A 19,565-nucleotide genomic window follows, 5' to 3' on the forward strand; every position below is an offset into this window, starting at 1 on the left:
TTGCTGCTAAGTCCTGTGAGATCCTGATTACAGCTCCATGGTATTTGAATTGTGTCCTTCTGGCTGCTTATAATATTTTCTCTTTGACTTGGGAGTTCTGGAACTTGGCTATAATATTCCTGGGGGTTGGTTTTTCTGGGATCTTTTTTCTCAGAGGAATCTGTGGATTCTCTCCATTTCTATTTTCTATTTTGCCCTCTGCAATTTTCCTGTAGTAATTCTTTGAAAATGATGTCAAGGCTCTTTTCCTGATCATGACTCTCAGGTATTCCAATAATTTTTAAATTATCTTTCCTAAGTCTGTTTTCCATATCAGTTGTTTTTTCTATGAGATGTTTCACATTTTCTTCTAACTTTTCATTCTTTTGGTTTTGAAGTATTGAGTCCTGATTTCTCATAAATTCAGCAATCTCCCTGAGTTCTATTCTTTGTCTGAAGGATTTGTTTTCCTCAGAGAGTTTTCTTATCTCCCTTTCCATCTGGCCAATTCTGCTTCTTAAAGTATTCTTCTCAATAACTTTTTGTACTGTTTTATCCTTTTGACCTATGATGGTTTTTAGCATGCTATTTTCTTCAGCATTTTTTTGGATTTCCTTGACTAAGCTGCTGACTTCATTTTCATGTTTTTCCTGCATCTCTCTCATTTCTTTTCCCAGTTTTTCTTCTAACTCCTTCATTTGATTTTCAAAGTCTTTTTTGAGCTCTGTCATAGCCTGAGCCCAATTTCTGGAGTCTTTAGATGCAGGAGCTTGTGCTTCCTCATCTTCAGACTGTTTTGCTCCTTCTTAGGCTCACAGGCAAAATATTTCTCAATGGTGTTCCTCTTGTTTCTCTGCTTGCTCATTTTCCCAGCCTAAGCCTATTTTGGGGGTGCTTCCTGAGTTTTTTGGGACACTCCCACAAGGATCTCAGTGTGTGAGGCTCTGTCCTCCCTCCTGGTCTGTCAATGAGCATATGTGCCCCCCTATGTCATGGGGCTGAAGTGGGGGGGGCCCTGTTGTTCTATGGGGGGGCCTAGACTGCAATCAGGATCTAAATATGGTCAGAACCCCAGAGTCCTGTTCCAGGAGCAGAGCTCAGTAGTCTCTCTCTCTTCACTCCCCTCCCTAGGTTCAATGGGTTCATGCTCTGGGAGCTCCTGCTTATCAGCCTGCTTCTGGTTCCTGGATCTGGCCAGCTGCTCACTGTTTGCCCTGAGGGCTGGGCTTCAGGAGCTTGCTCTGGCAGAGGTCCCCGCTGTTCCCCCAATTTGTGTCCAGTGCTCCCCAGGGTGTAGCTCAGGAAACTCCCCCACTGTTGTGAGCCATGGCTCCCAAAGCCCTGGGGCTGCCTCCGGAAAGCTGAAGTTCTTTCTCTCTGGTGGGCCACCCCTCTGGCAGGTCACCCCTCCAACCCCGGGGAGCAGAGCCTTTCTGCTCTTTTCCAGGTTACCTTGAGTAGGAGAACTGCCTCACTGGGTCCCTCTGTGGCTTCTGTCTCTCAAATTTAGTTAGAGTCCTTAGTTTAGAAGTTTTATGAGAGAGCGCTTAAGACACGATCCTCTCTTGTCGCCATCTTCGAAGCTGCTCATGATTTTTTACAGAACAATAGTATTCCATCATAGTCATCTACCACAACTTGTTCATCCATTCCTCAACTGATGGGCATCCCTTCAATTTCTAATTCTTTACCATGACAAAAAAGAGCCCTAGCTCTACTTCATATGGAAACAAAAAACTGGAACCCCATTGATTATGAAGACTAAACAAATTTTGAAACAGGAAAATAATTGTGCCATAATACTTGGAGAACTCAAAAAATATGGGAAGACATATATAAATTGATGCAGAATGATGAAAACAAGATAAAGAACTGTGTACATAATACCTGAAGTAATATAATTGAAGACTGAAAATAAAAAGCAACAGATTTCAAGCCTTTGGCTATTATTGAAGTAGTCAACTCTTAAAAGTAGAAAGTTACATGGTTGTAAAGTCTATCGTTGGATTAGGATTTTTGCTAGAAATGTACTTAGGAGGAAGTTTGGGGGAGCTGGTTAACATGTCATCATAAACTACATTAATTAAAACATAAAAGAAGTAGCCTGCATCCTGGAAAGGATTCTCAGGAGAGCCTGTACTACTACTTTGTTGTAGAGAGGATTCTTGTATTAGCTATGAGATTTGAATAGGAAAACTCTGAAGTACTTTTTACCTTAGAATCTGTTGACCAGTAACAATGCATTTTAGCTGGTAATAGTGGTTTTTAAACTAATTCACACTAAGGTGGGGATTGCCACCCTTTTAGCATCTTCTGGAGTTGTTTACTAGTAAACTCAAGAGAATCTTTAAGTGTTGGAATTTTAAGTAGTATATGTGTTTGAGTTAGGAGAAAGGAGGGGCATTTGTTATCTCCTGTTTTCCTCCTTCTAGCTGGGAGGAAGGGAGGAGCAAAGGAACTGAATACAATAAAATCTGGTTCTGTAACTTTGGGGCCTCCTTAATTCTCTAGCTGGGGACTTCCATGATCTAATGTTCTTGGAGTTTTTGGTCACCAGGCACCACTTCTTCTAAGTATTGAGATCTAAGATGGGAGAAATCCTGGAGTCTTGGGGCTAGCTGGATATGTTTAGGATAGGGCAATACCTAACAGGATTGATATTTATATATGTGTTATGTATAATAGTTATTCAAAGGGGTGTCCTCTGTCTCAAGCTGAGAAGAAACTAATAGTGAAGAAGGGAAAATGGACTAGTAATTTCTCCTGGTTGGTTTTTCCTGACTTCTGTTGGTAAGGGAAAAGACTGATGATCCTAGATTGTCCTTTCCTCTAATTTTCAGAGTTTTCCTTTTGCCACAGAAATAGGAAAACCTGTATGTTTCTGATTTATGTCTTAGGGATCTTGCCCTGTTTCTTTTCTCCAGGTGCTTAAGAAACACTAGCTTTGGGTATGCAAAAGTAATAATAATAACAATGGATTGCTTAGGATGTATGTAATTGTTTTGAATTAACTGCTGAGCCCCTTGTGAAGGATTAATGTGTCTACTTGTGAGTTGCCATCTTCATTATGAAACATTTTGTAATATGTTCATCATGAAATATACTAAAATTAATGTCATTTTTTATTTAGTTAGAACAATAAGTTCTGTTCTTATATATTCAGTCTTCAGTTTATTACTGCTCATGTAATAGTCATTGGCTTACAACAGAAAAAATAGTGATAAGGAGCAGTTGACCAGACTGCTCTGTGATGTGAGACTGCAGTATATTCTTGGTCTTGTTTTAGGTGAATTTTCTGTGTTTCAAAAAATATTTGTCTTGCTAAACTTTTCTCACTTTTTCCCTGACTTAAAGGAAGAAGCTTAAGTAAATAATAGGAAAAAGTACTGTACATTTCTTATATCAGCTACAGCAGATGACTTTATCTATGCCTCAGTTTTTTCAGCTATAAAATAGAGATAATGCTTGTTCTTGCCTTACCACTCAGGGTTGTTTGTGGAAATCAAATGAAATAATGTCTCTATAAAGCTTTATATGTTACGTGTTATCTATTGTTGCAAATTCACCTTGTCCCTCAGGGACAGAGAAGAACTGAGCCTTTGCTGAGGTCGAGCAGGTGCTCTGTGATGGACTGCTTCTCTATGTGTCTCTTTCATGTGGCAGGAGAGGTGCTGAGAGGGGATCGGATTGTCAACACCCCTTTCCAGGTGTTAATGAACAGCGAGAAGAAATGTGAGGTTCTGTGTTACCAGCCCCGAAAGCCCGTGGTGCTGACAGTTGAGCAGAGCAAACTTGTGGCTGAACGCATCAATGAGGATTATTATGTCCACCTGTGAGTGGGTCATCTCCTTTTCCTCCTCCTCTTTTTTCTCCTCTTCCTCTATGCCCCAGAAAGGACTGCTTTCCAGTTATGGCAGGCCTAGAGGATTTGACTGGGGATTTGCCATTTCAGCATTGCAGATAACTTACCTGTGGCTACTCGACTGGAGCTGTACTCAGACCGGGATGATGACAGCAAGAAGAAGGAGAAAGAAGTCCAGTTTGAACATGGCTACAGGCTAGGCTTCACAGATGCCTCCACAAAGGTAAACAGGTTCCAGGGGATCAGGAGAGATGATGTTAAAGCTTTAATTCATAGCCCAGAAAATTCAGTGAGGAACCATTTAAACATGGAATGGCAGGGCTGGAAGGGACTTCTAGTCCAGTGCTCCCATTTTGTAGGAGAGGAAACTGAGTACCAGAGAGGGGGATTGATTTGACTGGGTTCCATAAATCTCATAAATGGTGAAATCAGGGCTCAAATCCAGGTCTTCTGGCTCACAGTTCAAAGTACTCTCTTATCTATACCATAACCATCCAAACAATTGCCACAGCCAGTCAATCACTGGTCTTGACTTATGAAAGTCTAGCATGTGTAGGGTACTGTGATAGGGATAGGGGCTTTAGGAGATACAAAGAATTACAATAACATAATGTTCATTAAGGATGTCTCAAGTCTAGCTCAGACATGAAAAGAAAGCTCACAAGTCAGAGTAGGAAAGGGCTAGTGAAATGATATCAACTGTCCAAACTGTAGGAGTTCAGAAGAAAGGGAGAGGAGATTGCCTTTACTGATCCATAAGACTTCATGGAGGAGGCAGCATCTTGCCTTGGGATTTAAAAGAGGGGTCAGAATTCAGGAAGCCAAAGTGGACACTGAGGCTGTAGCAAGTCAAATTGAAGAGGTGAGAAAACAAGCTGTTGAGGGGGAATTGTATTGGGCTGTAGAGGGAAGGAATTCCAGGTAGGGAAAGAAAAGAACCTGTGTTTGGACATGGCAAGCAAATCCATCTAGTTGGAATTCAGGTAGGAAAGGGATAAGGGGAAGTTCAGAGAGATAAGCAAGGGAACATTATGGAGGTCCCTAAAAGCCAGATAAAGGAGTTCAGTATTTTTCCAAAAAGGGTAGAAACCATTTACAGGTTTTTGAGGAGTAGCAAGATATGATCCAGGAGGCATTTTAGGAAAGACAGTGTAGCTGGACAAAGTGGATTGGAGGGTGGAGAAGACTGGGAGGCAGGAAGCTCAATTAATTTTTGTTTTTTTGTCTTCTAACTGGTCATCCTACCTCCTGTCTTCTTACCAAGTGATAAATTCTGCAGGCATTGTTCACTTGACTCTCCATACAAGGATCCATGCTTTCCTCAGGGTGGGAACTTTTTTCAACAGGCAGATTACAATCTCAGGTGGTCTTCAGGAGGTGTTGAGCCTGCCTGAATTCCAGACTGGACCTGAGGTGGTAGACACACAGTATGCTGCTGAATCAGTACATGATGCCTTTTTCACTTGGTAGGACTTCCTAGTGATTTGTATTCCTTCCAAAACATTACTCTCTAGAACATTCCTGCCCTCCTCAAGAGAAGGATGTTAGCAGAGTTTAGGAATAGGGATGGGGACTGGACCTGGGATTTTATTGGTATGGTAAACTCCTGGATGAGGAAACTTCTACTACCAGTGCTGGTCAACACCCTTTATGTAATTTATAGTCTTTAGAAAGTTGCCTAAAACACTGAGAGATTAAATGATTTGCCCATGATCGTAAAGCAAGTAGGCACAAGAGGCAAGACTTGAACCTGGGTCTTCTGGACTTGGAGGCCAACTCTAATCACTGCTCAATACTGCCAATTCTTCAAGCCATTAATATGTATATTTATTTTTCCTTTTCTTTCTATTTCAGATCTATCTACATAATCATCTCTCCTTCATCCTTTACTATCACAGAGAGGATGTAGAAGAAGATCAGGAGCCCAATTACCGCGTCGTCCGCTTTGAGGTGATTCCCCAGAGCATCAGACTGGAGGGTGAGTGGGGGGCCATGGCCAGAGGGGAAGGACTAGGCTGGGATTCTACAGCCAGATTGCTTCTATTTGCAGAGATAGGTAAGAGCTTGAGCTCTTGTTTTTTCCATAAAACTTAAGAAAGGCTAGATTCTGGTCAAAGAGAATTTGCTTCTTAGAAGTTTGTCTCTTGGGCCAAAGGGATCCAAAGCAGAATGCAGTGCCCTTTCCATTGTACTATGTTACCTACTAAGTGGACCAGAGGTTGACCAGTCTCTGGAGAGTGAGAGGGGCACATAATTATAGAATGTTAAAGTAGAGCATGGGCACTGAGTTAAGACGCCTTGGGTTTTAAATCTTAACCTTGGGCACCTCTGAACCTCAGTGCCCTTTCCTGTAAAATATGGATAAGACAACAGACCTTATTCCTTCACAGAGTTATTATTGTGAGGATCAAATGAAATGATGTATGTAGAGTGCTACAAAAATATGAATTTGTATTGCAATTGCTATCTCTTTTGGGAGATGCCTGGGCTCCCTAAGAATACACTCAGAAATCTCAGGATAGCTGACTTGTGCAGGAGGCTAATCTTAACCCTTTTACTTTGATTCTTTATTAGTGTCCATTTCAGGGACCCCCTTTTTTCACCTCTGTTCTGTAGGATGGGAGATAATAATGATTACAATACTGCCTCTCAGAGTGGCTCTGTAAACCTTAAAAGTGCTATGAAACTTGAGTGTGTGGCTCTTATGCCTTGACTATAAACTGTGCCAGATATGTGAGGGTTTAGCTAAGTTGGCCTGCTGGAATTGGGAGAGTCTAATCCTCTAAGAATCTCCCATACTCCTCTTCAGTTAACCTCTCATACATAGTACTTTCTGTCTCATGCAAGATCTGCTCTTTTCCCAGCTGTGGAACCCTTTGGGAACATGGTGTAGCCTTCTCCTTTAGCTAGCAGAGTTGGGTACTCTCCCTAACTCACCAGGTCGAGCTGCTGTTATCCGAGTTCATATTTTGTGGGCTAAGGGTAGAGAGGCAGTCTCAGCACCAGGAAACTAATAGACCAGCCTCTCTTGGAGCTCTTGAATACTCTGCCAGGGACAGACCAAGTTTGTATCTCCTGCAGAACTCAAGGTGGATGAGAAGAACTCTTGTACTCTACCTAATGCAGCAAGCTCTGCACCACAAGAAATTGATCCCACCAAAGAGAATCAGCTTCTGTTCACCTACTCTGTGCACTGGGAGGTGAGGCAAGAGCTGGGGTCCTTGGGCAGGGAAGAGGATGGTCTTCTTTTTTGAGGATTCCCACTGAAAGAACCCTGATCCTGCTCTTTGTCTTCTCCCAGGAGAGTGACATCAAATGGGCCTCCCGCTGGGATACCTATCTGACCATGAGTGATGTGCAGATCCATTGGTTTTCCATCATTAACTCTGTTGTTGTGGTCTTCTTCCTCTCAGGTGAGAGTATTGATTGTGGAGGAGGTCTATAGATCAGTCCTCTCCCCCTCCCATTTACAAACTGGGACAAAAGCACTGCCTGGAAGGTAGGGCCTTTGGAGGTTGAGAATAATGACCCAAAAGAGTAAAATTATTCTGTGCTTGGAGAATGGAAGTAATTAATGGACTGTCCTGTTAAAAAGTTATTAAACTTGTTTTGATTAGTCCCAGAGAACAGTTCTCTAAAAAATGCAACAAAGCAGATTTTATTTTTAATATAAACTTTTTAATAATTAGAGCTACTCAGAAAGGATTTGGGCAACTTCAGATGGCACAGGGGATTTTTCCCATTTCTAGAGCTCTGCAAGCCCTATAGCCAAGTTATTTCTTGTTGAGTATCTCAAAGAGGCGATCTTTGACTAGATATCCCCTCTGAAGTCTCTTCAAACTGTGGGGGAGTCCCTGGTCCTCTGCATCTAACAGAAGAAGCCCTCCATCAATCCTCAGTGAAGTACCGACAGGCTGAAGAAAGAGAGGCACATAATGGAGCTGATGAATTTATTTGTGTGCATCTTTCAGGTATCCTCAGTATGATCATCATCCGGACTCTCCGAAAGGACATTGCCAACTATAACAAGGAAGACGACATTGTATGATGGCCTTGGTGGGGAATGGGAGAGGGCACATCTTAGCATCAGGGAAGGGAGGAGTTCAGAAGTGATGGAGCTTGAGCTAATGAAGTAGTTTTTTTAAGGTGGTAATCACTATAATATAGACTCACTGTGCTATTTTTGGTGGATTTTTGATATAGGAAGACACCATGGAGGAATCTGGTTGGAAATTGGTACATGGTGATGTCTTCAGGCCACCCCAATATCCTATGATTCTCAGCTCCCTGTTAGGCTCTGGAATTCAGCTCTTCTGTATGATTCTCATTGTCATCTGTGAGTGATATCTTGGGACTTGAAGGGTAATGGTTTTCTTGATGCTCATGTCATTTCTGTGCCATGCTATCTTAGTGAATTAGCCACTTTTTCCCCCCAGGGAACACTTTAGAAAGTATAGGTGCCCAGTGGGTCACTACTTCTTAGGCTTCTAGGTTCCTACCAGGCAATTGCCATTTGAAAAAACTGTCCACACATTTTTTTACTAATCAGTGACCATTATATGTTCCCTGTGGGGTCCCAGTCTTCCTTTCTCTCTCTTTCTTACCTGAAGCTTAAAGATCAAGTTTCCCATGACCAGTAAGACTGCAGAAATAGTCATAACTATTGCAAAGACTTAGTTGACCTCCATCTTTCCACCTGCTATAAAAAGAGGATTTTCCCATCTTAGAAAAAGAATGGGCAAAGGAATTGTTTTCAGTTAGAGCCTTGAGATCACAAAAACAGGTGTGGAGTATATTTCTCTGCCTCATCATTTTTGCCTTCTTTCCCAGTTGTTGCTATGCTGGGAATGCTTTCTCCCTCCAGCAGGGGTGCTCTGATGACCACAGCTTGCTTCCTTTTCATGTTCATGGGGTAGGTTGTCTATTCATTCTTTGGATTTGGGAAGAAATCTTAATGTTCTTTATTTTTCTTTCTAAAGAGTCCTCCTCTAAATATAATAATTCCCAATGTTCTCCAACAGGGTTTTTGGTGGTTTTTCAGCTGGCCGTCTATACAGGACCCTTAAGGGTCATCGATGGAAGAAAGGAGCCTTCTGTGTGAGTAGCACTTAAATAGCTTTTTTTGACCCTGGGCAAGTAACTTAATCCCAGTTGCCTCACTCTCCTCCCTCCCACCAAAAAAAGAAATGTTGTTAGTTCTTTCAGATTAACAGTTATGCACATTCATAAATTGTTCAAACTAGAATAGTTTAATAGACTTCTGCAAAACACTGCAGTCATCTAGGACCTAAAAACCATTGCCAAAAGTATCTTGCCCCTACTAGGAAGGAGGGGTGGAAGGCAGGTAGTTACCTATGATTAACTTGAGAAGTTTGCAGTGTAGTTCAAGCCTGACCTCTGTTTAGGCACCTTTTGAGGGAGAAAGCTTCCTGGGCAAATATATATACTCTGCTTAGGGCAGGGAGAGGGTCTTTGCATACTGGTAGCTTCCTTGAGCCAACCTGACTTCCTCTTGTCATTAGACGGCGATGCTGTATCCTGGGGTGGTCTTTGGCATCTGTTTTGTGCTGAACTGTTTCATCTGGGGAAAGCATTCATCAGGAGCGGTAAGTAGTCCCTAAGCCTCTCCTCCCTTGGTCAAGTCTTTTCCTGTGGTGATGGCTGCTGTTTTTCTTTTTGGAGTCGTGTTTCTGGCAGAGTGCTCTGTACTAAGTAGCATTTTCTCAATGTTGCCTACTTCTACCTCACAAGATTGCTCTTAAAATATACTTTTAAAAAACAGGCTTTCCAAGTGTACTTCTTAGAAGTTTTGCAGGCCAAAAAATTGAGTAGGCTTTTCATTTTGGAACTCATAAATGAGGCAGAGACTTATTTGAATGAATCTGTACTGTCTCTAGAATGGACTTTCCTTCAAGCTTCTACCCCCTAACTATATCATCCATTGTCAAACCCAAAGGATTATTACTACAGGTTCCAGACCATGATTCTGGGCAAACCTAGGAAATCCTGTACCTCTTGTTCCTATGGAAAAGTGCCATGAAGATGCCCTTCTCCTTTAAGGATTCTTAATTCTTCTGCATTATATCAAGATGATGGGGAAATATTCCATCTCAGAAGCCAGGAAGGCCATTTTATAGAAGTTGATGTCAAGAAGCAGGACATCTTGGGTCTATGGTTGTGGAGTTTCTGGATATATAACCTTTTGTTCAGTTCTTACTTCTTCCATTTTTAACTTTATCTCTTTTTTGTAGCCAGTGCTGACTAGATGAATGGATGAAATAATGTTTTCCTTTCTTATTCATGGTGGTATTGTTCTTTTTCCTTTCCTTGGACCCCTTCCTTTCTTGTTACTTTGCAGGTTTTCATCTTATTAACTAGAGAACTCATTTTTCCGAACCTATATAACATTTTCTGCTGGGGCCACTACTATCTTTAGCTCTGAATTAGCTACCCTCTGTCCAGTCTTGTCCATTTATGAAATAACTGAAAAACCTTCATCTTTCATGTCTTCCCATTCTGATGTCTCAAGACTGGTTGTTGATCCATCTCTTATTAAAGCATGGTATCCTAGAACTGGAAGAGACTTCAGAGAGTAGTTTTAGTTCTACCTTTTATTTGAAGTAAAAATCCCATCTACAGAATTCCCAGCCATTGATTTTCAACCTCTTTTTTAAGACTTCCAGTGACAAGGAACCCATCTCACAAAGAAGCAAACTTGTTCCTTTTTTTTTGGCAAGGCAATGGGGTTAAGTGACTTGCCCAGGGTCACACAGCTAGGTAATTATTAAGTGTCTGAGGCCGGATTTGAACGCAGGTACTCCTGACTCCAGGGCCGGTGCTCTATCTACTGCACCACCTAGCCACCCCAACCTGTTCCATTTTTAAAAGCTCTATTGGTTACAAAGTTCTTACCTATAATGAACTACTCTCTCCTTCCAAGTCATACCTGATCCCTCAAACCATTAGTGCTTTCCCCTCCAAAACCATCTTGTGTTTAACTACTTTGTACATATTTATAGTTTTTCATTTAAAATATATGTTCTGTGCACTTACACATGTACTTCCCTATCTACTCCGATAGTGTGGAAGCTTTTTGTGAATTGTTTCAATCTTTTATTTATATCCCTAGTGTCTAGGACAGATCTTGACACATAACAGGTATTTAATAAATACTTGATTGATTGATTGATTTGACTAATTATTCCCTGGTAACAAAATGCCAGCTGCTTATTTAATAAATTTTACTTTGCAAAAAGCTCAAAGACATCTCACCATGTCCTTTTGGTTACTTAAAATCTTCTGTAACATAGTAATATTCTCTACTTCAGCCAGTTTCTACATTTGATGTCATACCAGAAGTTCAGACTAGTTTAGTGAAATTAGACTTATAGCAAATGTCTAAGAATCACAATTTCTTGCCTTAGTGCAAATTTGGAGATCTTTATCAGGAAAACATTCATTTTTCTCCCCCTGGCTGGGTGGTTAGTAACAACTACCATAACATTATTACTTCCATTTCTTTTTCTTTTTATACTAACCCAAATACTTTCTACTGTGTTCCTAAGTTTTGTGTATTTTCACAATTATCTAGAAATATTTAGCTTGGGGCAGCTAGGTGACCCTGCATCAGGAGGGACCTGAGTCTAAGTCCAGCATCAGGCACCTAATGATTGCCTAGTTGTGTGACTTTGGCCACGTCACTTAATCCCATTGCCTTAAATAAATAAAATTTTACAGTGGGTAGAGCACCAACCCTGGAGTCAGGTGTACTGAGTTCAAATCCTGCCTCAGACACTTAATAATTACCTAGCTGTGTGGCCTTGGGAAAGCCACTTAATCCCATTTGCCTTGCAAAAACCTAAATAAATAAATAAATAAAACTTTTTAAAAAGAAAAGATATATATGTATGTGTAGATAGATAGATAGCTAGACAGATAGATAGATAGATATAGATATCTCAGATAAAGAGAGCTTTAAGGTCTACAAATGGTTTTATCCCAACACCTGTGAAGTAAGTATTGCAGTTGCAAGTATTCTCATTCCCATTAATTGAGATTCTAACTTGAAATTACTAACTTACTAAATCGTCATGCAGCTATTAAGGAAAGACCTTGATTTAGAAGACCTCAGTTCTGAAACCTCTATTTCCACATACTATGTTTCCTCAGTTCAGTATCATCTTGATATATGATACTATGCCACTGACCATTTTACCAACTCTATCAAAAACTCTTATCAAGCACTGTAGTCAACATTTTCGAACATAGAACACTTAACAAAGCCCAGAGCTTTGCCCCCAAGAAGGGAACACCCCCATCAAACATGGGAGACATGTTGTATGTGTGCATGGAGATGGGGATATTACATATAAGGTGAACAGTTGGACTAGAATGCAGAAGGTGTGAAGGAAGAGTATGTCCACTAAGAATCAAGGGGGCAGCTAGGTGGCGCAGTGGATAGAGCACTTGCCCTGGAGTCAGGAGTACCTGGGTTCAAATCTGGCTTCAGACACTTAATAATAATTACCTAGCTGTGTGACCTTGGGCAAACCACTTAACCCCATTGCCTTGCAAAAAACCTTAAAAAAAAGTCAATCAAGGAATTTGTATTTTACTCTAGAGGCAAAAGGGAACTAACCATTGGATGGAGACTTTTAAGCAGAAGGGCATTTTAGGAATATCTCTCACTGGCAGTTATTTGGAGAACGGATTGGAGAGGGGAACCACTTATAGGCAGGAAGACCAATTAAGAAGCTGTCACAAAAATCTAGGTGAGAAGAGTGCCTGAACTAGAGTGTTGGCCATGTGAGGGGAGAAAACGAGCTATAGGGTGACTTGGCAACTGCTAGAATATAAGGGTTGAAAAAGGGCAAAGTTAAATGATTTTGAGGTTGTGACCTTGAGAGACTGGTAGGTAGCAGCCTTCAAACAAACAGGAAAGATTGGAAAAGGAGAGCAATATGTTTCAAACATTGATTTCAAGATGCCTCTGGGAAATCCAGTTGGTGAAATCTAGTAAGCAATTGGTAATCTGAACCTGAACTTAGAGAGTTAGATCTGGAAATCCACAGTTGAGTTAATGAGAGCTGATGCCTAATTAGCCAGAGAAGAATAGAGGGCCCTGGTCAACCTCTCAGGAGTCTTAGGGTATAGGGAATGGTATAAGAATGATAATACAATAAAGAAGACTGAGAAGGAATAGCCACTGGAGTGAGAAAAAAAACAGGTGAGAGCAATGTTATTAAAACTCAGGGAGGACAGTTTCTAGATTGAAGTTATTAACCTGGGATCCATGAACTTGTTTTTTAAGCATTTTGAGAACTATATTTCAATATATATATTGGTTTCTTTCATAATTTTTTGTATTTTACTTTATGCATTTAAAAACATATTCTGATATGCTGTAGACTTCACAAGCCTGGCAAAAGGATCCATAATACAAAACTTTTTAAGAAATCCCGGTCTGGGAGGAAAGCTTGGTTAATGCTACAGAAAGGTCAAGAAGACTGAGACCATTGGATTTGGCAGTTAATTATGAAACATCAACGAGCAACTGTTGAACTGTTTAGTTCTTTTGTTGTCTTTTCTGTTCTAAAATAAAAAAGTTTTTAGAGCATGGCCTTGGAGTCCAGGAGTACCTGGGTTCAAATCTGACCTCAGACACTTGATAATTACCTAGCTTATGTGGCCTTGGGCAAGCCACTTAACCCCATTGCCTTGAAAAATCTAAAACAATAAAAATAAAAAAGTTTTGACAGTACTTCTTAGGCCCCTCATCTATAAGTGGCCAGTTATTATGTTTGATTATTCTCTACAGGTTCTCCATCACATCCCAGAATACAGAAGACAGGCAAATAGCATTTCTATCAATCACACACACACAAACACACACACACACACAGACTTCTGTACTCTACAGTAGGGAGTACATGACTTGTCTTTTCCCCTTGGGATCACTAACTGATTTTCTAGCAAGCACATACAAGCTTTGTTTTTTCATGGATGCAGCCTTTCATTGGGAGGCTCCAAAATGCATCCTTTTTGAGAAGTACTTCCATTGGGAAGTTACACCATTGTGTAGCTTCACTGGGCAATGCAACAATAGTGGTGTAGATTCAAGAGGTAAGCTGGGTGCCTGGATTCTCCTTTCTTTTCCTTCCTTTCCCTCTAAGTGAAAGTTACTGTTTTTCTTCTTTTCCTGCTCTCTATCAGGTTCTTTCATTCACCAACCTCTAGATCCTCATTTTGAGGTTCCTTTGTCTCCTTAGAATCTTTTATTTCTTTGTTAAATTTTTTCTTGAGGGGTGGCTAGGTGGTGCAGTGGATAAAGCACTGGCCCTGGAGTCAGGAGTACCTGGGTTCACATCCAGTCTCAGACACTTAATAATTACTTAGTTGTGTGGCTTTGGCAAGCCACTTTAACCCCATTTGCCTTGAAAAAAAAAAATTTCTTGAACCAGTTATAGATAGTGCCATCCACATCCAGAGAAAAAATTATGGAATCTGAATGCAGAGCAAAGCATACTATGTTCACTTTTTAAAACTTCTTTTATGTTTTTTCTCTCTCATGGTTTTCCCCCTTTAACCTGGATTCCTCTTTCACAATATGACAAATATGGAAATATGTTAAATATGATTTTACATGTATAACCTTTATCAGATTTCTCTTTGCCATGGGGAGGAATGATAGAAGGGAGCAAAGGAGAAAAAAGGATTAATTTGAAAACTATCTTTGCATGAAATTGGAAAAATGAAGTAACTTTCCGAAAAAAGTTTTGACTTAAATCTCCCCCTGTGGATTCCCACAGCTTAGGACAAGGGCAGACTCCCTTCTTGGTGCTACATTCTAAGAATATTGTTTTTATGAAATCTCAGGCATGCTCTATTCCCCTCTTATGCAGTTAGTAATGGCCAGTGACCAACCTGTATTGAATTTCTGTTCATTAAGCAAACATTAGACAGATTTCTAAAAACTAGGTGGGCAGTCAACTTGGACCTTCATAAACTCATAGAAATTATTAATATCCTGGATACGATGTTTCCAGGTGCCATTCCCTACGATGGTGGCCTTGCTGTGTATGTGGTTTGGGATCTCTCTGCCACTGGTATACCTGGGCTATTACTTTGGATTCCGCAAGCAGCCTTATGATAACCCTGTGCGTACCAACCAGATTCCCCGGCAGATCCCTGAGCAGCGGTGGTACATGAACAGATTTGTGGGGTGAGTTGAGTGCCTGTGGGTTCCTTGGGTGGCAGAGGAGAGAATACCTTCCTTTCCCTCTAAGTGAGAGTTATTTGTTCTTCAAAGGGTGCAGAAAAATGGGCCCTTGGGGATCTTGGCCATGGAACCCTATTTGCTAGGGATAAATTCACTTATCATTTGGTCCTTTGCATCATTATTTTCTTCATCATAATTCCCATTCAGGTACTGATTTGCAGTTTACCATACATGGTATTCCTTAAAATAGCTCAGTGAGTTAAGTAACATATCCAACCCCATTTTACAGATGAAGGAACTGAGGTCTACAGAGAAGTCACATAGCTGGGATTCATCTTACCTGAAACTCAGCCTCAGACTTCCAATTCTAAATCCTGTGTTCTTCCACTACACCATAGTGGTTTTAATGGTGTTTATTATGAAAATGGACACCCAATTCCAGAGGTCCTTCTAAAGCTACTCTCAGAAGAAGCAAAGCTAGTTAGTGTCCATAGAGAAGGCGTGTTGAGGGGAATTAAAAGGGATGAGACAGTTCCTCTCCCTAGATTGATCTAATGGGAACAAGTGCTGGCAAGGGGATGTGAAGACCTGGGTTCAAATCCTGCTTCCATCATTAATCACTCACCATAGCCTGTATGTAATCGCAGTGAAATTGCTTCACTATTCTCAGCTTCAGTTTTCTCTTCTATAAAATGAATTGGTTATCTCCCTTCATGGGAGAGACACAGGGAACTACCAAGAAAATATTGTACACATTGTCAGATAAGGTCATTGTATTAGCCATTTTTGCTGTTCTTGTTAGACTGGAGAGAGTGTGGAGATAAAATAGTTGTGATGCAAATAATAAAGCTTTGATTAAAAAGTTTTTAGAACCCAAGTCAAATATAAATAAATAAATATTATGCCTATCTTTTTATCCTATAATGCTGTCATAAGATAATGTGTGATGAGGGATGTGAACATGGTTTGAAAACTTAACCCCACACAGGTGTGAGAGACCATTGTGATCCATAATAGAAAGCTTCCTGTGTCATCTTGTGCTCTTAACCCAGACCTCTCCTCTTCTTCTCCCATGTAGTATCCTAATGGCTGGAATCCTGCCCTTTGGAGCCATGTTCATTGAACTCTTCTTCATCTTCAGTGTGAGCATCCCTGTCCTACTGCCCCAACATCCCTTCTATAAAACACACACATACACACACACACACACACACACACACACACACACATGCCCAAGAGAAGGATGTCCAATCAATCCCCTTTTTCTACAAATACCGTACATATGGTAGCTTTGTTCTTTTGTACTTCTGTTATTCCTCTTCTTTGAACTTCCATAACAAAGAGCCCTGATGCCTCTAGTCTCTAGTCTTATAGTTGGTCTGCTTTTTGTCCCAGGTACCATGGGAGAGGCTTGAACCCTCATTGTGTTGATAGCTAAGGCTACCAAAGAAATGATCAGACAATTTCCGAACTAAAATGGTCCTTAGAAGTCATCTAATCCAGTTCCCTTATTTGAATGCCAGAGACATTCCTAAATCACATAGCCAGTAAATTGTGGAGTCAAGACTTTAATCTTGGACATCTGACTCAAAGTCCAGTGGTCTTTGCACTATGCTTTAGCTAAAAGCATAGCCCTAATTCCTGATCATTTCAAGGGGTTTGCGTATAGTAGATGCTTAGAGAAGCATTAGTCTTTTAATCCTGCTGTAGTTTTCTTATTTGTCCTTTTTTATGAAAAAATACTTTTTAAAAGGACTGAGTTTTGTGTCATTATTGATCTGTTAAGGCCTCAGTATATACTGCCTCCACTTTTATTGCTTCTGGAATTTATGAGAAGCAGGACAATAAAGGAGACCTGCAAAGCATGGGACAGGGTCACAGCCTTGGGAAAAGTGAGCTTTGCTGACTAGGACTCTTGGCTTCAGGGAAACGCATCGCTCTTCCTGGTGTATTGAAAGCCAATAAGTGTCAGATTCAAAAGATATCCCTATATTCCTATGGGCAGAATATTGACTTAGAAAGCCACAAATTAACATTTTTAATTGGTGGTTCTTGTTGTTAAAACATTTTCCAGTTAGATTTTAATCTGGTTCAAGCCAAATGCCCTGGCCCAAAGGCTGTGAATTTGACACCTCAATTATCCCATCTCTAAGGATAGACCCAAACCACCCCCAGTATCTCTAACTCCTTGCAAGTTTGCTTAGTTATCTACCTTGTAAAAAGAACTTCTCAGCTCATGTGCTGAATCCTGCGTCTAGAATAGGGAAAGCTCAACTGGTTTTCTTTTTCCTCTAGCACTAGGATAGGACAAGAGAATTGGGAAGGGCAGGTTGCCTGAAACACTTTCCTCTTATGTGCAGGCAATCTGGGAGAATCAGTTCTATTATCTCTTTGGCTTTCTGTTCCTTGTATTTATCATCTTGGTTGTGTCCTGCTCTCAGATCAGCATTGTCATGGTATACTTCCAGCTCTGTGCTGAGGTAAGTAAGAATGAAATGATGGGAAACTGGCATCTGGTTTCATTAGTTCAGACCCAAGAAAAAGAAAGAATTCTAGAACAAATCTAGATAGGATTGGTTAGAAGCAATCCAAACCCTACCCAAGTGAAAGGAAAACCACATGGTAATCACAGAACCATACAATGTCAGAGTTGAAACAGACCTTTGACTAGAGAATGTTGGAAGCCAGAGGGACCAGACCTTAGAACATAAAGTATAAAATGTATTATAGCTATAAAAACTTTTAGAACATAGAATGTCACTTCTGGAAAATTCTTTGGAATATAGGATATTAGAGGTAGAAGGGACCTTAGAACACAGTCAGGACCCCAGATAAACCTTATTTTCAATCTTGTATCCTATTAAAAGAATAATCCAAATGATTGACCATCTCATCCCCTCAATAAATTGCACTCAGGGGTTTTAGAACTATAGTCAGCCATGGAAGATAGGGAAGGAGGGTCTGGCTGGAGTTAGTCATTTTGATTCTCCCATTTTTCTGCTTCCTGTTTAGGATTATCGCTGGTGGTGGAGGAATTTCCTGGTCTCTGGAGGCTCTGCTTTCTACGTCCTGATTTATGCCATTTTTTACTTCGTAAATAAGGTATAGGTTACAAACTGTAGGCCACCACCATCTCCCATCCCACAGCAATAGAACCACAGTGGTAGGGGATTAGGAAGAGTCAAGTTTCTGAATCTTGATACTCCATATGCCCAAAAGGGTATCCGGCTGTCTCCCTTAATCCCCTCTCCTATCAGAATCTCTGCCCCAGTTCTGTCAGAGGAGAGGTTAGTACCTCATTTCTTTAAGACTTAAGTTCTTAGCTTTTTCTCTCAGTAAACAAATGGATAGGTAAATAATAGTAGCTAGCTCTCAGGTTTGTGGAGCCCTTTACATAGTTATTTCATTTAATCCTCTCAACAACTATATGGGATATAGATTCTGTTATATGAGGTTCAGTGACTTCCCCAGGATCAACATCTAGTAAGAATGTGAGACAAGATTTTTATTTTGGGACTTCCTGACCCCAAGTCTAACTGTAAACTCTGTGCCACCTGACTACCTTATATCTCAGGGTTTGAGAAGAGAACTTCTGGATGGCTGTCCTTTTTGATAGTGCTGTAAAAACTTTAAGGGATTATGTTGTATGAACAATGACTTGTTTGCCAAATTTAACAATAGTTAGAGAACCTGGAGCCTTTAAGTGAGAAAGATGCAACTAGGGAGCTCTGGGTTCTAGACCTAGTCAACTTCTAGCTTTCCCATGTGATCTGGCACCAATCATTCAACCACTTTCCTCATCTGTAAAATGAAGATGATGCTTGTTCCCTTGTGGTGTTATAGCTTTGAGCAAAATACTTTTAAATCTCAAATTCATAAAGAAATGTGGGGCGGCTAGGTGACGTAGTGGATAAAGCACTGGCCTTGGAGTCAGGAGTACCTGGGTTCAAATCCGGTCTCAGACACTTAATAATTACCTAGCTGTGTGGCCTTGGGCAAGCCACTTAACCCCATTTGCCTTGCAAAAAAAAAAAAACTAAAAAAAAAAAAAAGAAAAAGAAATGTGAGCTTGGAGATCCAAGTTCCTGCACCAGGAGTTCCAGGGCTCCCCCAGGCCACCTCTTGCACAGCAAAGGGACAGAAGGGCCCCAACACTGAGAGAACAGGCAGTCCTGACAAGACTTTCCCTGTTTGTCTTTCCTTCCTCTAGCTGGACATTGTCGAGTTCATTCCCTCCCTGTTATACTTCGGCTACACAGCCCTCATGGTCCTGTCCTTCTGGCTGCTCACTGGCACTATTGGCTTCTATGCAGCCTACATGTTTGTCCGCAAAATCTATGCAGCAGTGAAGATAGACTGATTCTGAAAATCACTTGGCACAAAGGGACAGACCTGAGCATTTTTCTGCCAGGAAGGAAGGAAGATTCCTTTCCCTGGTCATCGAAGGAAACCAACCAATGGGGATTGATGAGTGAAATAAAATAACTCCTGCTCGTTTGGAATGTC

General features: G+C 40.8%; 1 protein-coding gene across 2 annotated transcripts in view; it reads left to right on the forward strand.

The window, feature by feature from the left end:
- Nucleotides 1-19,565, forward strand: part of TM9SF4 (transmembrane 9 superfamily member 4) — a 53,628-nt gene extending 34,063 nt beyond the window's left edge. For both annotated transcript variants that reach the window (XM_074211860.1, XM_074211861.1), the window contains exons 4-18: nucleotides 3,643-3,811; nucleotides 3,932-4,064; nucleotides 5,696-5,819; nucleotides 6,923-7,041; nucleotides 7,143-7,254; nucleotides 7,813-7,883; nucleotides 8,045-8,177; nucleotides 8,672-8,753; nucleotides 8,863-8,938; nucleotides 9,364-9,447; nucleotides 14,887-15,062; nucleotides 16,138-16,201; nucleotides 17,420-17,539; nucleotides 18,072-18,161; nucleotides 19,270-19,565. In XM_074211860.1, coding sequence (XP_074067961.1) covers nucleotides 3,643-3,811; nucleotides 3,932-4,064; nucleotides 5,696-5,819; nucleotides 6,923-7,041; nucleotides 7,143-7,254; nucleotides 7,813-7,883; nucleotides 8,045-8,177; nucleotides 8,672-8,753; nucleotides 8,863-8,938; nucleotides 9,364-9,447; nucleotides 14,887-15,062; nucleotides 16,138-16,201; nucleotides 17,420-17,539; nucleotides 18,072-18,161; nucleotides 19,270-19,419 — 1,703 coding nt within the window. In that variant the 3' untranslated portion in view covers nucleotides 19,420-19,565. The remainder of the gene's footprint in view (nucleotides 1-3,642; nucleotides 3,812-3,931; nucleotides 4,065-5,695; nucleotides 5,820-6,922; nucleotides 7,042-7,142; nucleotides 7,255-7,812; nucleotides 7,884-8,044; nucleotides 8,178-8,671; nucleotides 8,754-8,862; nucleotides 8,939-9,363; nucleotides 9,448-14,886; nucleotides 15,063-16,137; nucleotides 16,202-17,419; nucleotides 17,540-18,071; nucleotides 18,162-19,269) is intronic.

Source organism: Macrotis lagotis, chromosome 1 (assembly GCF_037893015.1).
Source record: "Macrotis lagotis isolate mMagLag1 chromosome 1, bilby.v1.9.chrom.fasta, whole genome shotgun sequence".
NCBI classification, from domain to species: domain Eukaryota; kingdom Metazoa; phylum Chordata; class Mammalia; order Peramelemorphia; family Peramelidae; genus Macrotis; species Macrotis lagotis.